The sequence below is a fragment of the Myxine glutinosa genome, chromosome 4 (genome assembly GCF_964187855.1).
Source record: "Myxine glutinosa chromosome 4, kmMyxGlut1.1, whole genome shotgun sequence".
Taxonomy (NCBI): Eukaryota; Metazoa; Chordata; class Myxini; order Myxiniformes; family Myxinidae; genus Myxine; species Myxine glutinosa.
In genome coordinates this window covers 132982603-132995136 of record NC_136264.1, presented here as the reverse complement: position 1 = coordinate 132995136, position 12534 = coordinate 132982603, and the positions used below count along the sequence as shown (strand labels likewise).

The 12534-nt window shown below is 43.8% G+C and overlaps 1 protein-coding gene across 6 annotated transcripts in view; it reads right to left on the bottom strand.

Annotated features, from left to right (window-relative positions):
* Positions 1 to 3396: 3396 nt before the first annotated feature.
* LOC137425246 (serine/threonine-protein kinase Chk2) overlaps positions 3397 to 12534 on the bottom strand; it is a 34903-nt gene continuing 25765 nt past the window's right edge. For all 6 annotated transcript variants that reach the window (XM_068113471.2, XM_068113474.2, XM_068113472.2 and 3 more), the window contains 7 exons: positions 8953 to 9017; positions 8537 to 8636; positions 7462 to 7551; positions 7140 to 7303; positions 6852 to 6979; positions 4737 to 4822; positions 3397 to 4043 (listed from right to left, as the gene is read on the bottom strand). In XM_068113471.2, coding sequence (XP_067969572.1) covers positions 3861 to 4043; positions 4737 to 4822; positions 6852 to 6979; positions 7140 to 7303; positions 7462 to 7551; positions 8537 to 8636; positions 8953 to 9017 — 816 coding nt within the window. In that variant the 3' untranslated portion in view covers positions 3397 to 3860. The remainder of the gene's footprint in view (positions 4044 to 4736; positions 4823 to 6851; positions 6980 to 7139; positions 7304 to 7461; positions 7552 to 8536; positions 8637 to 8952; positions 9018 to 12534) is intronic.

Below are 12534 nucleotides of genomic sequence, written 5' to 3'. Positions count from 1 at the left end.
TGCATGTGTGAGAAGTGTTATGATTTATGGGAGCGAGACATGGGTAATGAACGTAGAGCAGCAACGAAGGTTGGAAAGGGTGGAAATGCGAATGGTTCGACGGATGTGCGGAGTATCGTTGAGAGAGAGGAAGACAAATGATAAATTGCGAAAGATGATGGGAATAGAGCCTGTGATTGATGCTGTGAAGAGGAACAGGTTGAGATGGTTTGGTCATGTGTTGAGGAAGGATGAAAGTGACTGGTTGAGAAGAGTGATGGAAATGAATGTAGAAGGAAGTAGAAGACGGGGAAGACCGAGAAAGACTTGGCTAAAGATGGTGGAAGAAGAAATGCGGGCAAGGGGGTTAACAAGGAGAGATGCAGAAAATAGGGCAAAATGGAGAAGATTGTCATGGGGACCGCAAGGCTAACCCCCGCTCTAGCAGGGAAAATGGCCTTTAAAATGCATGTTGTTGTTGTTGTTGTGATGTAGTGCATTTCATATGGTGCGTGTTACTCGAGGATCTAAGCTTGCTTGTACTAATTGCAAAACCATTACTTACTTCTATGATTACTGTATAATGATATGTGGCTTGTTGGTTTCTTACAGGTATTGCTAGAGATTGATTCTGAATTAAACCTACTCTTGGGACAATGTTGTAGATCTGATTCTTACAACACATGGGGTGCCATGCCGAATCCCTCTCTCCTCCCTCCCCCACTCCCCTGATGCCCCCACTCTCTCTCCCACACTTACTGTCTCTCCTTCACTCCCCTCTCCTTCCCCTCACATCCTGCTCCCTCCCCCACTTCCCTCTCCCCTCTGCATATCTGTGCTCTACACACACCTGAGTTGTTTTTAAACGGCTTTAATTTCTTTTCAGTTTTTTTTTGCTTTCATTACTTGTTACTCATCTATCTATAATGCCAGTAATCTCTGTGTGTATGTATGTCTGTATGTCTGTGACCGCTGTTTCTCGACAACCACGGGTCCGATATACTTTAAACTTGCCAGGTATATTGCTGGGGACCCGAGGATGTGCCTTTTCAAGGTTTCATATTAATCGGACAAGTAGTTAGCGAGCTATGTCCAAAAAACGATTCAACCAATCAGAGAGCAGCGAGCTATCACGTGTGCCGAACGTGGCGAACAGACTCTGCCTCGGACGGCACATTTGAGAGCGTATTCATTTATTTCACGTTGGCAAACTATGTTGGCGTTAAACTATGTTTTACAACTAATTAAAACTAATTTGCGATTCATTCGCTTTCCTGCGCGTTTGTGCACGCTATGGCGATTTCTTTACCAAACTCCGCAAGCCGTTCGCTTTGGACCAAACCATTTCATGTAAATAGAAGGGGGGGATTGTCACCGTACTCGCAAGCCGTTCGCTTTGGACCAAACCATTTCATGTAAATAGAGGGGGGGGGGATATAATTTTAGATATCTATCTATAATTCCAGTAATCTCTGTGTGTATGTATGTATGTATGTATGTATGTTTGTTTGTCTGTGACCGCTGTTTCTCGACAACCACGGGTCCGATATACTTTAAACTTGCCAGGTATATTGCTGGGGACCCGAGGATGTGCCTTTTCAACGTTTCATATTAATCGGACAAGTAGTTACCGAGCTATGTCCAAAAAACGATTCAACCAATCAGAGAGCAGCGAGCTATCACGTGTGCCGAACGTGCCGAACAGACTCTGCCTCGGACGGCACATTTGAGAGCGTATTCATTTATTTCACGTTGGCAAACTATGTTGGCGTTAAACTATGTTTTAAAACTAATTAAAACTAATTTGCGATTCTTTCGCTTTCCTGCGCGTTTGTGCACGCTATGGCGATTTCTTTACCAAACTCCACAAGCCGTTAGCTTTGGACCAAACCATTTCATGTAAATAGAGGGGGGGGATTGTCACCGTACTCGCAAGCCGTTCGCTTTGGACCAAACCATTTCATGTAAATAGAGGGGGGGGATTGTCACCGTACTCGCAAGCCGTTCGCTTTGGACCAAACCATTTCATGTAAATAGAGGGGGGGGATATAATTTTAGATATATATATAGTACGGGCATGCCCTAGTATATATAGTACGGGCATGCCCTAGTATTTTATAAAAGGAAGAGTATCCGTCCAACATCCCAAGTAACGAGAAAAGCTCACAAAAGTACCCCCCCCTCCTCTCTCTCCCTCCCTTTCTCCCCATTCCCCCTCTCCTCTGTTCCTCGTCTCTCTTCCCCACTCCCCTGTCTCTCCCTCCCCTCTCCCTCCCTCACCCTGTCTCTTCCCCTCACTCACCTCTCCCTCCACTGTCTCTCCACCCCACTCCCTCCCCTCACCCTGTCTCTCCCTCACTCACCTCTCCCTCCCCTCAAACCTGCTTCCTTCTCCACTCCTTGTCTCTCTCCCACTCCCCTCTACCTCACACCCACTGCCCTCCCTCCCCCCACTCCCTCATGCTCCTCACACCCGCTCTTCCCTGTTGTATAGTAATAGCAGCAAACACACAGGTTCCTCAGCTCAACCGTTTAATGGCGTCTCCCTTCCATCTCCTCTCCACGCCTTCTTACACGTCACTACCGATTACGCCTCATCATTTCCGGTCCATCATGCATTCCCATTTCCTCCCAATACCACATATCCCTTTTTTTAAATAAAGATAGCAACAAATAATGATGAAAAAAAACCAAAGAACATATAGTAGCATGTCATTGAAGGTAAACATGTCACATAACAAAGTCCTTGGTCAATTCAGGAGCTCGACGATGTCTGGTCCCACAACGAACACCTGGGACAAAGACTTGTGGAGATATTTGTTGGACAGGGTTACCTGCACCATAATCCTCCACACCTGTCAAAACTTTCATCAGCAAGTCCATTGGTGGTCTGAATTGCAGGTGTGAGATGAATTGCATTCCACACCTTCCCATCAGAGAGTCTGAAGGTATCAGAACCTCTCTGGGTGTTTGTCTGTGTATCCTTTGGACTTCTCTTGTTTCTGTCGAACACATCATCTCACATCCTCATGTCCTGTGGTACATATGCTAATTTGTAGATCACAAATGTGAAACTTGTACGTGTGCAGTGTGCGTCCATGTAGAAGTTTAGCGGGAGTCTCATGAGTTGTTGCATGTCTATTGTAGCTCTACATGTTTACAAGAGGTCAGGAACGAATGATTTCCAGAGCTTCCCTTCGATGTTCTCAGTGTGTAATCTGTCCTTAATCACTCTGTTGAAGCGTTCTATCTCCCCCGTTGGACCGACATCTCACTTTACATCATCGAGTGAATCAAATAAAATCACAAGTTACCATTATTTCCAATTTTTTTCCCAAAATTCCATGTCAAAGTTTTGTTTACATTATGTACCACAGAGTTACTGATGACCTGGAAGGAATGGACTGGAAAAAAGGGTCATAAAGCAAACAGTCATAAAGTTTATTTGTAAAATGAGAATTAGCCAAAGCACAAATCACTGAAGGGAACAGTTCAAGTAGAAAACGAATAAACGTCAATGAAAGGAATTTTTGTGGTATTTACAGGTAATATTAGGCTAACATAGCCACAGTTTCCCTTGGATACGATTGCTTCAACGAGTCAACAGCTTAGGAGATGTACAAACGTGTACAGCACACGGTTTATTCAAAATCAAAGTTACACGAACATAATCGGGCACAGGCCCAACTGTTCGATGAGTGAATGCTCTCCATCTGGGACCGACTTCTAACCCTAACCCTGGTCCTGCAGGGAAGGTGTGCCAAATATCAAGCACTCTCCAAAGAGGAAGTGAGGAGGGAGAGGGGGGGGGGGGGCATGTGGGAGGGGAAGGGCATCACGTGACTGCAATATGCAAAGTGATATACCCAACTTTTTTTGGGTCAGATCTGCTCGGGTGGGGATTCCCCCGGTTCAGAGGGGTGCTCATCGTGTTCGGGAAGGCGTTCGTCTTGCTCGAGTGGCCGTTCGTCGGAGCCGGATTGGGGAAAAGTTTCTTGTGAGACATTTGGTGCAGGTTTACAAGAAGCCATCAAACCAGCCACAGTCTCTGGAATTTCACTTTTCTGCAAATATACACAAATATTCAATTAATTATTAAAATAACCCACACAAACATTAGCACCAAAGTGATATAATGGCTTCCCAAGGAATTAATGGGCAACCGTTTTCATTTGCATTCACATTCGCATTGTGATCTTGAAGATGAAATGTGTTGAGGATGTAAATTGAAACGGTGCGAGGTCAGAATCATTCAGGTCCAGAAAGAAAATGGACACAAACGTTTGGGCACATTTATGGTCTCGCTGCCCACATAGTCCTCCAGCCCACCTGAGTTGTTTGTATATGTTCTACCATAACCCCACACCTGGTTACGCTCCTAATTTCGAAGCTGAAAGTTCACCTCTATTGCTTCCTCCTTCTATTCTCTTGTCCTTGTGTCTGTTCTTTTGAACTTCTCCCTCCAGTCCTTTAACTCAAGTGCTTTTTCCGCAAACCCACCACTGTTCTCTTCTATTCAAGTTGACCCCCCCCCTCTGTCCCACCCCCATCCGTCCCCCCCCCCCCCACCCCCCTCCATCCCCCCCCCCACCCCCCTCCGTACCCCCCCCCACCCCCCTCGTCCCCCACCACCCGCCCCTCTTCCAGAGCAGGACCATGGGTTCCGATTTGCGCAACTCCGGGGTGGAGGGCTATACGGACTCACGGTGTATAGCTTGAAAGCCAAAACGAGCAAGAAGAAACTCAAAAGGACTTACCTGGAACCAGCAGTGAGTGAGTGTATCCGTTGATGTAAGCCGATTATCCGGATTGACTACCAACAGCTTTGATAGCAGATCGAGAGCTGAAGGGAGAAATACAAATGAGAGACAAATAGGGATTTAAAAATGAACAAGGGTTCGGATTACAGAAGAAAACAACTAAAGTAATGTACAGATAAAATTAGAGACAGAAGGGGAGGGGAAAACCTGTACTAAAAGTCACGCAAGCAAATGTAGACATACGGTATCGTGCTAACAGACAAACAGACAGACAAAACAAAGAAAAAAGCAAACCAGAAAAGTGGTGAAAACAACCTTTGTCCACCTTCACATCCACCTTGCATAACAGTCCCAATTAAGACATAGATAGTGAAATCCCAATTCAGACAAATTCCTTCAGACGAATGGTCCACAAAATGTCTCCGCAAGTCTCAACTGAACGTCTCTTGAGCAAAGTGTAAATAGAAGGGAAATGGATCACAAGAGAAAAGATATGGGGTTGGGGTGAAAATTTGGAGAAATATTATGAAAAAGTAGGAACAGTACCTGTACCAAGTGACGGGAAAAGCTAGCATGCATAGAATCCACCCCCCTTTTCTTTTTTTCTTCTTTTTTTTTTTCTCTCTCTCCTCTCTCCTCTCTCCTCTCTCCTCTCTCCTCTCTCCTCTCTCCTCTCTCCTCTCTCCTCTCTCCTCTCTCTCTCTCTCTCTCTCTCTCCATCCATCTCTCTCTCCATCCATCTCTCTCTCCATCCATCTCTCTCTCCATCCATCTCTCTCTCCATCCATCTCTCTCTCCATCCATCTCTCTCTCCATCCATCTCTCTCTCACTCCCCCTCCCCCAATCTTCTCCCCCATCCGTCTCCACCTCTCTTCCCAACTCATCTTCACGTGCGTTTGAATGGAATACATAACCATGCCAACCGTTTTTTCAACCAAGTAAATCAATGATTACCGCCCTTGTCACTACTTTATTAATAAACAATATTAATAAAGAGATACATAATAAAAGAAGACTGGATTTTTTATATTTTTTATGCATAATCAAGGCTCATGGAAGAGCAAGAACACAGAACAGACAATGATATTCACGGAAGCAACAAAAGTTGACAAAAAGTAGAATCCGAATCCAAAAAGATCGCTCACTACCGGTGCACAACACAGCACGGCTTATCACTTTAATAAGCCCGAGCCGGTAAAATAAAATCAAAATACGGTGTAAAAAAGAAGAAGAAATAATTAAATATATCAGCTTTTAATAAGCATTTATGATACAATCATGACGGGTGCAGAAAACTCAACAAAACACACATAGTTATGGATTACGTCTGATTAATTATTTGCAATAAGGGAATGGAAAACGGGAATGGGTCGAACTGGGATTGCAAGCATGAACAGTTAAAAACGTTAGGTGGGATTTCTTCCTTCCTTCCTTCTGTGTAAGTGCTGCTTCATCAGGATGAAGATTACAGCAGGCAGTGCATAGGCACAGAACGCTGGCTTGATTGCTCGACGCCTCAAACAAATAACACGAGTTATGTAATGAAGCCAACACATTGCTATTGCTTATGTGCATATGTATAATACATCGTGTTTATGTAGCTCGGATTTATTCCAATTCCACCTGGCCAAAAAGGAATTATCCTCAACCAAAAGGCATGAAACCTTAGGCCTATACAAACTGTGTGCTTCAGAACATCTGTGGTGCCGATGGGCTCCAACCTTTCGACATTTCATGATGCTTTTAATAATCGCTGTTGGTCTTTTTCACACTGATGAGAAAAGTTATGGGGAACTTATGGCGATTGTGAATACAACACTTCTGTTTTCCGGTTTGGAGCAATTTTATCTCACGTCCGGTGGAGAGTTTTTTAAAATTGTTTTTCCCGAATTATTTTCCGACTTCACTCTAGATTTCGACATAATTATTTAGGCCACGAGTTCCGATCACAAAAATATTGAATCAAATTTCAAATATCAGCTTTTAATAAAGCCTATATGATAATATTGCCAGGAGCCAATCACAGTGGACCTAACCTCACGCAGCCAATCAGCGTAACAGGGAACGGACGAATGGACATCCATCCACGTCTTATACAGATGGTGAGTTACCGTCATCCGTTACTCTCGGACCCTCGTTCACCGTCGTCCTGGAAGCTCCAATCACTCCATCCCAGCCTTTATTAACAGCCATGCGCAGCTCTTCTCCTTCTCCCAAAAACGGGAGACGTCCAAACAAACTGGAATGCAAACATGCAGCTCTGCTTTCACTTACTGTAGTTGAAACATTATTTATTCCTTCAAGCAACCTCAAAAATCCTTCACCCCCTTTCCACCAATTTCCGGTCCTGCTCTCAAGGGAAATATCAAACTTCATGCTTTTCTCTATGCGAGTCTCACCAGGCATAGAGCGTGACTCCAGCTGCCCACAGGTCAACGGGCGAGCTATATCGAGGGTGCGAACCATTGCCGAGAACCTCAGGTGCTGCGTAAAGAAAAGTTCCGCACAAGGTAGAGAGCCAGCTAGACGGGCCCAGCACACGGGAGAGGCCGAAGTCTGACACCTGTAAAGGAGGGAAAGGGAGGAAGGACAGTGGGAAGAGGTAAATAAATAAACAAGCAAATAAATAAACGGCATCCCACTCTTCGTCATCTTCAGGCCTGGTGAAAATTGGGCAGGTTTCTAATTGATATACACGTAGAGTTCACAATTCATGCATACCTTTATCAAACAGGCGCTCTCCTGGGAAGAGCAAAGTAGTACATTCGCTGGTTTCACATCCCGATGAACTATCCCTTTGTTATGCAGGTACTTGACCGGAAGCAAATGGGGAAAGGACAGAAAAAATGAATAATATAAATCAATCACAGGACAAGTTCCTACACTTCTCAGTAGTGGGGACACCCAGTCTCACTTCTCTAACCACACCCACTCCTATCAAATCCCTATTCATCGTACCGATTTGCCGATTTTCAGGCTTTATGCCCTTATAGATCGGTGGTCGAGCACCAATCTTCAAATCATCTGGTATGAGTGATTAAAAATCAGACCAGATGATTTGAAGACTGGTACATGACCTCTGACCTACGAGGGTGTTAGCTGTCCCCCCCCCCCCCCCTCCCCCCGACGGTCTGAAGGCAAAGCGTTCCAACACTGAATATGCCTTATTTTGTACTTTTCGAGCACACATGGAATATTAAGCTGGCTATCCCCTGTACTAATATTTTCATCACTCTGAAGTAAGTATTATTCAAAGCGTTTTTAGTAGTTTTAGCAAACACTTTTCTGATCAAGTGTGATCTAGAGGAGGAAATAAAATAACAATTCTTGTTTTCTTTTCAATTGTGCAAGATGTGCCTTACAGAACAAGTGGGGTTCCATCTATGGAGCACAACCCTCCCTTCACCCCCTCCCCCCGACCCCTTTACAAGAGGTCACCAGAACTTTGGGGACCCTGGGAAGAAGAGGGACCACATCCGCAGCACCCGGGACCAGTAAGTCAAGTCTTCAGGTATGAAAGGAGAGTTGCAAATTCCTGCCACAATTACACCCACAGGGGAATTAAAAGAAAGCTAAAGTATGGAGGCATCATTTCCCCACTTAGTGAGGGGAAAATGGTGACCGGAACTTCACAAGAGGGCCGTTCCTGCGGACACTCCATATGAAGAAATCTCATTTGAGAATTTGGGACTCATTTCAACCAATTTTGAGAGAAAATCCATCTGGCACATCACATCAATGCTCCAAAAGGAACACTCCCTCAACCCCAACTGTACCCACAACCCTTGCATCATACCTGCAATGCAAGGGCGAGTTGATAGAAAATAATTCCACTGGTATATTCATCCAACCAGGTCCGCTTTTTAATCAGCTTGAACAAATCTCCACCTGGCACACTGACACACAAACACACACCTAGAGCTGAGAACTGCTTTTTCGTTTCTCATGATGGTTGTGTTTCTGTAATGTTGACACCTATGCATGCATCACACTCGCCAAAAAATGAATGGTAATTTTTCGCCTCAGAAAATGAAAGATGCACATGATCAGACATGAACGCAACCAGGCTCGTGCACACACATACGCACACATGCACAAATGCGTGCACAGAACTATCGTTCAATTTACTATGTGCGTTCCACACACTCACTGCAACTTTCAAATAACTTCCCACATACTGGTTCAAACATTTCCTTCCCACCCCCTCCTTACTATTCCAAAACGAGATGCACAGTCAAGGTTGTCTCCACCACTTCATCCAACCGCACAATACAAGGCTGTGGGTGGGAAACATCAGGGAGAAAATGGGAACAACTTCTGGGCAAACACGCAACGGATTGTTACTTGTGAAAATGGAAGATTTTTCAAGTATATTGGTTGGTCTTGTGCGTTATTCTGTCTGTCAGTCGCCTACAGGTCACAATTTTCAACCGATCTTCACGAAACTTCACCAAATAGTAGAATTGGTCATAAGCAACAAGCCTATTGTATTTAAGGTCAATAGGTCAACATAGGCCAAAGGTCACCAACTTTGTCAAATTTCTAAAATCCTCAATTTTCATCCGATTGACTTGAAATGTGAAGAGGATTTGCATATATGGTCACTGAATTCAACCACCATTTTTGAGGTCAACATAGGCCAAAAGGTCAACATAGGCCAATAGGTCAACATAGACCAATAGGTCAACATAGGCCAAATTTCTAAAAGCCACAATTTTCATCTGATTGACTTTAAATTTTAAGAGGATTTGCATATCTGGACACTGAATTCAACCACCAATTATTTTTGAGGTCATCATAGGCCAACAACTTATTAAAGGGATTTCGCAAGTATCATGCTATGCACGACATATTTCTTGTTCATATTTCTCAACACGGCAATAAATACCATCGGATTATCCTCAAAAAGTAATTAAACATTGTATGCCTTCGAGGAAACATGTCCTTTGTAACAAACACACATCTACCCCACGCACGTAAAGCAGAGCGGGGTCAAGCAATTGCTTCACTCTGTTTGCCTATCAGTCTATGATTGAGGAACTACTTAGTTTCAATTGAATTTTATATTTCGAACACCGAAGAACATTAATTGTAACACGAACCTGCAGTTTTGCAGTACTTTGGGTCTGAATTTGGCGCATGCGCACACGAAGTAAAGCAATTGCTTCAGTCTGTCCGTCAGTCAAACAAAATTGAAAATCATTCCAAACAGGAAGCACTGTTTTTAGGGACGTTATAAAGGACATAAACAACAGGCACAAATAAATAATTCAACGTGTTAAATAAGGTGGTGTAATCGACGGTGTATCAGACTTTCGGATTCAACTTCCGATTGTAAACTTCCTATTCAACTTTTTTTTTACTACAGGCTTTAAAACTTTTATTTCATTTCAATTTAATTATATATTTGAAGATTAGAACACAAATCACCTTTTTGGCAATTTCAAAACCTTCCACTTACCACTAATTGGGAAACATTGTACGCAGTTTCGACCAATCAAATTTGCCACGTGCTCTCAGGCTCGGGGAACTTTGAGATTCTTATCTATCTATAATTCCAGTAATCTCTGTATGTCTGTGTGTATGTCTGTGTGTCTGGGACCGCTGTTTCTCGACAACCACGGGTCCGATATACTTTAAACTTGCCAGGTATATTGCTGGGACCTGAGGATGTGCCTTTTCAAGGTTTCATATTAATCGGAGAAGTAGTTACCGAGCTATGTCCAAAAAACGATTCAACCAATCAGCGAGCAGCGAGCTATCACGTGTGCCGAACGTGCCGAACAGACTCTGCCTCGGACGGCACATTTGAGAGCGTATTCATTTATTTCACGTTGGCAAACTATGTTGGCGTTAAACTATGTTTTAAAACTAATTAAAACTAATTTGCGATTCATCGTAACTGCGATATGCGACCTTCCGGACAGTCAAATGAGGACGTCACTTCCGGACTTACGGATAGTCATAGTGACGACGTACTGATGCTGAACGTGGCGAGCAGACGCTGTAAGGTACGATCGATTGTAGTACACGTTTATAATAACTCTGCCGATACAGGCCCGATTAACTGCAGCGCCATCCGAGTTGCGGCGTCGGGACGATACATTCATTGTACGGTCACATCACGCACTTACGGGCACGCCCATGGGCCCATGGGCACGCCCATGCATGCATGGGCGAAGACATTTTTTTTTTTTTTTTTGGCAAGGAACGGGCACCCACGTACGGGCACGTCCTAGTTCTTATAAATCCAATAAACTGTTTCCAGTAAAGTCACAAGTCCTTTTTCTCAAGGATGTGTGGGGTAAGGTGTTCGATGAATGCATTAGTTACCTCCGCCATCGAAGGTGGGAGGAGGTTTTGTTATCACCCCTGTCTATCTGTGAACAGGATATCTCAAAAAGTTATGGACAGGTTTGAACGAAACTTGGTGGGAAGGTTGGATGTGTGACAATAAAGAATTGATTCAATTTTGGCGAAGATTCAAATACAGATCCGGATCAGATAATTTTTTAAATGATTCTTCACCATTGAGTGATAGGGGTAAAAACGATAAATAACATGATATTTCAAAAAGTTATGGACGGATTCGGACGAAACTTGTTGGATGAGTTGGATAGGTGACTAGAACAAATCAATTCAATTTTGGCTCAGGTCCAGATCCAGATCTGGCTTATCACCGCGATACAAAACGTAAATTGTTCAGCCTGGCAGAGGTATGTGCTCGACCGAGTGCCGTTCTAATTTCTACTGTTGTAGTTAAATTATTCTTTGTAAATTCATTTAAAATAGGCTAGCTAATACGAAGTAAGCATAACCAAAGAGCTTCCAGCAAGGAAATGTGTGGAGCATCGTTCTCTCGTCGTTTAACTTACACCACCTACTGTGTGCACCAATAACATACAGCACATACTTATTGATGCAGCACTGGTGTCACATCAGTTCTGAGCTTTAAATCAAGCAGGTTGAGACAAATGAGAGAAATGTTTTGGACTATTGGGAACATTCATAATTACGTTTGTCTCTGTCTATGTTTTTCTCTCTCTCCCATTGACCAGTGAGAGTTGGGAAGAACGTTTGCTCTTGGCCAAAGGCTTTCATGAACCAGCTGGAAAGATATGACATTCAAATGAAGGCAATTTGGGTAGGAATTTGCAATTTGTCAGGGTGATCACAATAACTCGTCTACCCATCAAAAACGACACCGTGGGATCTTTAACGTCCACCAAATAATATTAGCAGGTGGGACGTCCAGTTTAACGTTCATCCAAAGGACCACACACACAGAGGAATTGCCCTGCCTGCCAAACACAGTCAAGTTGATAGTCGGGTCTGGAATCAAACCCAGACGAGACAGCTCAAAGGCAAGTGAGCCACCTGTGCACTAATCTGTTGGGCCCAAATGTGTAATACTGTTGTGGAAATGTCACCTAAGGACTAATAAATGACTCTGTAATCAATGACTAATAAATGACCAACCCTCGACTCTGACTCTGCAACTGGATCAGACGGCATCAGCTCACGTGTCCTAAAGATCTGCTCTGCTGCTCTTGCACTTCCTCTCTGCCGCCCTTTCGCCCTGTGAATTACCACAGATCATCTTCCATCTGCTTGGAAATCAGCCAACACCACAGCATTGCATATAAAAAAAATAGGGGAAATGGTAGGTGTGGATGACCGACAAAATGTGTAATGGAAGAGAAAGTAAACAGCTAAACCTATTTGGGGGGGGGGGGGGGGAGGGGAGTGGGAAGGTAGCCCCTGATTTTAAAAAATATTCCGTGAACAAACTTT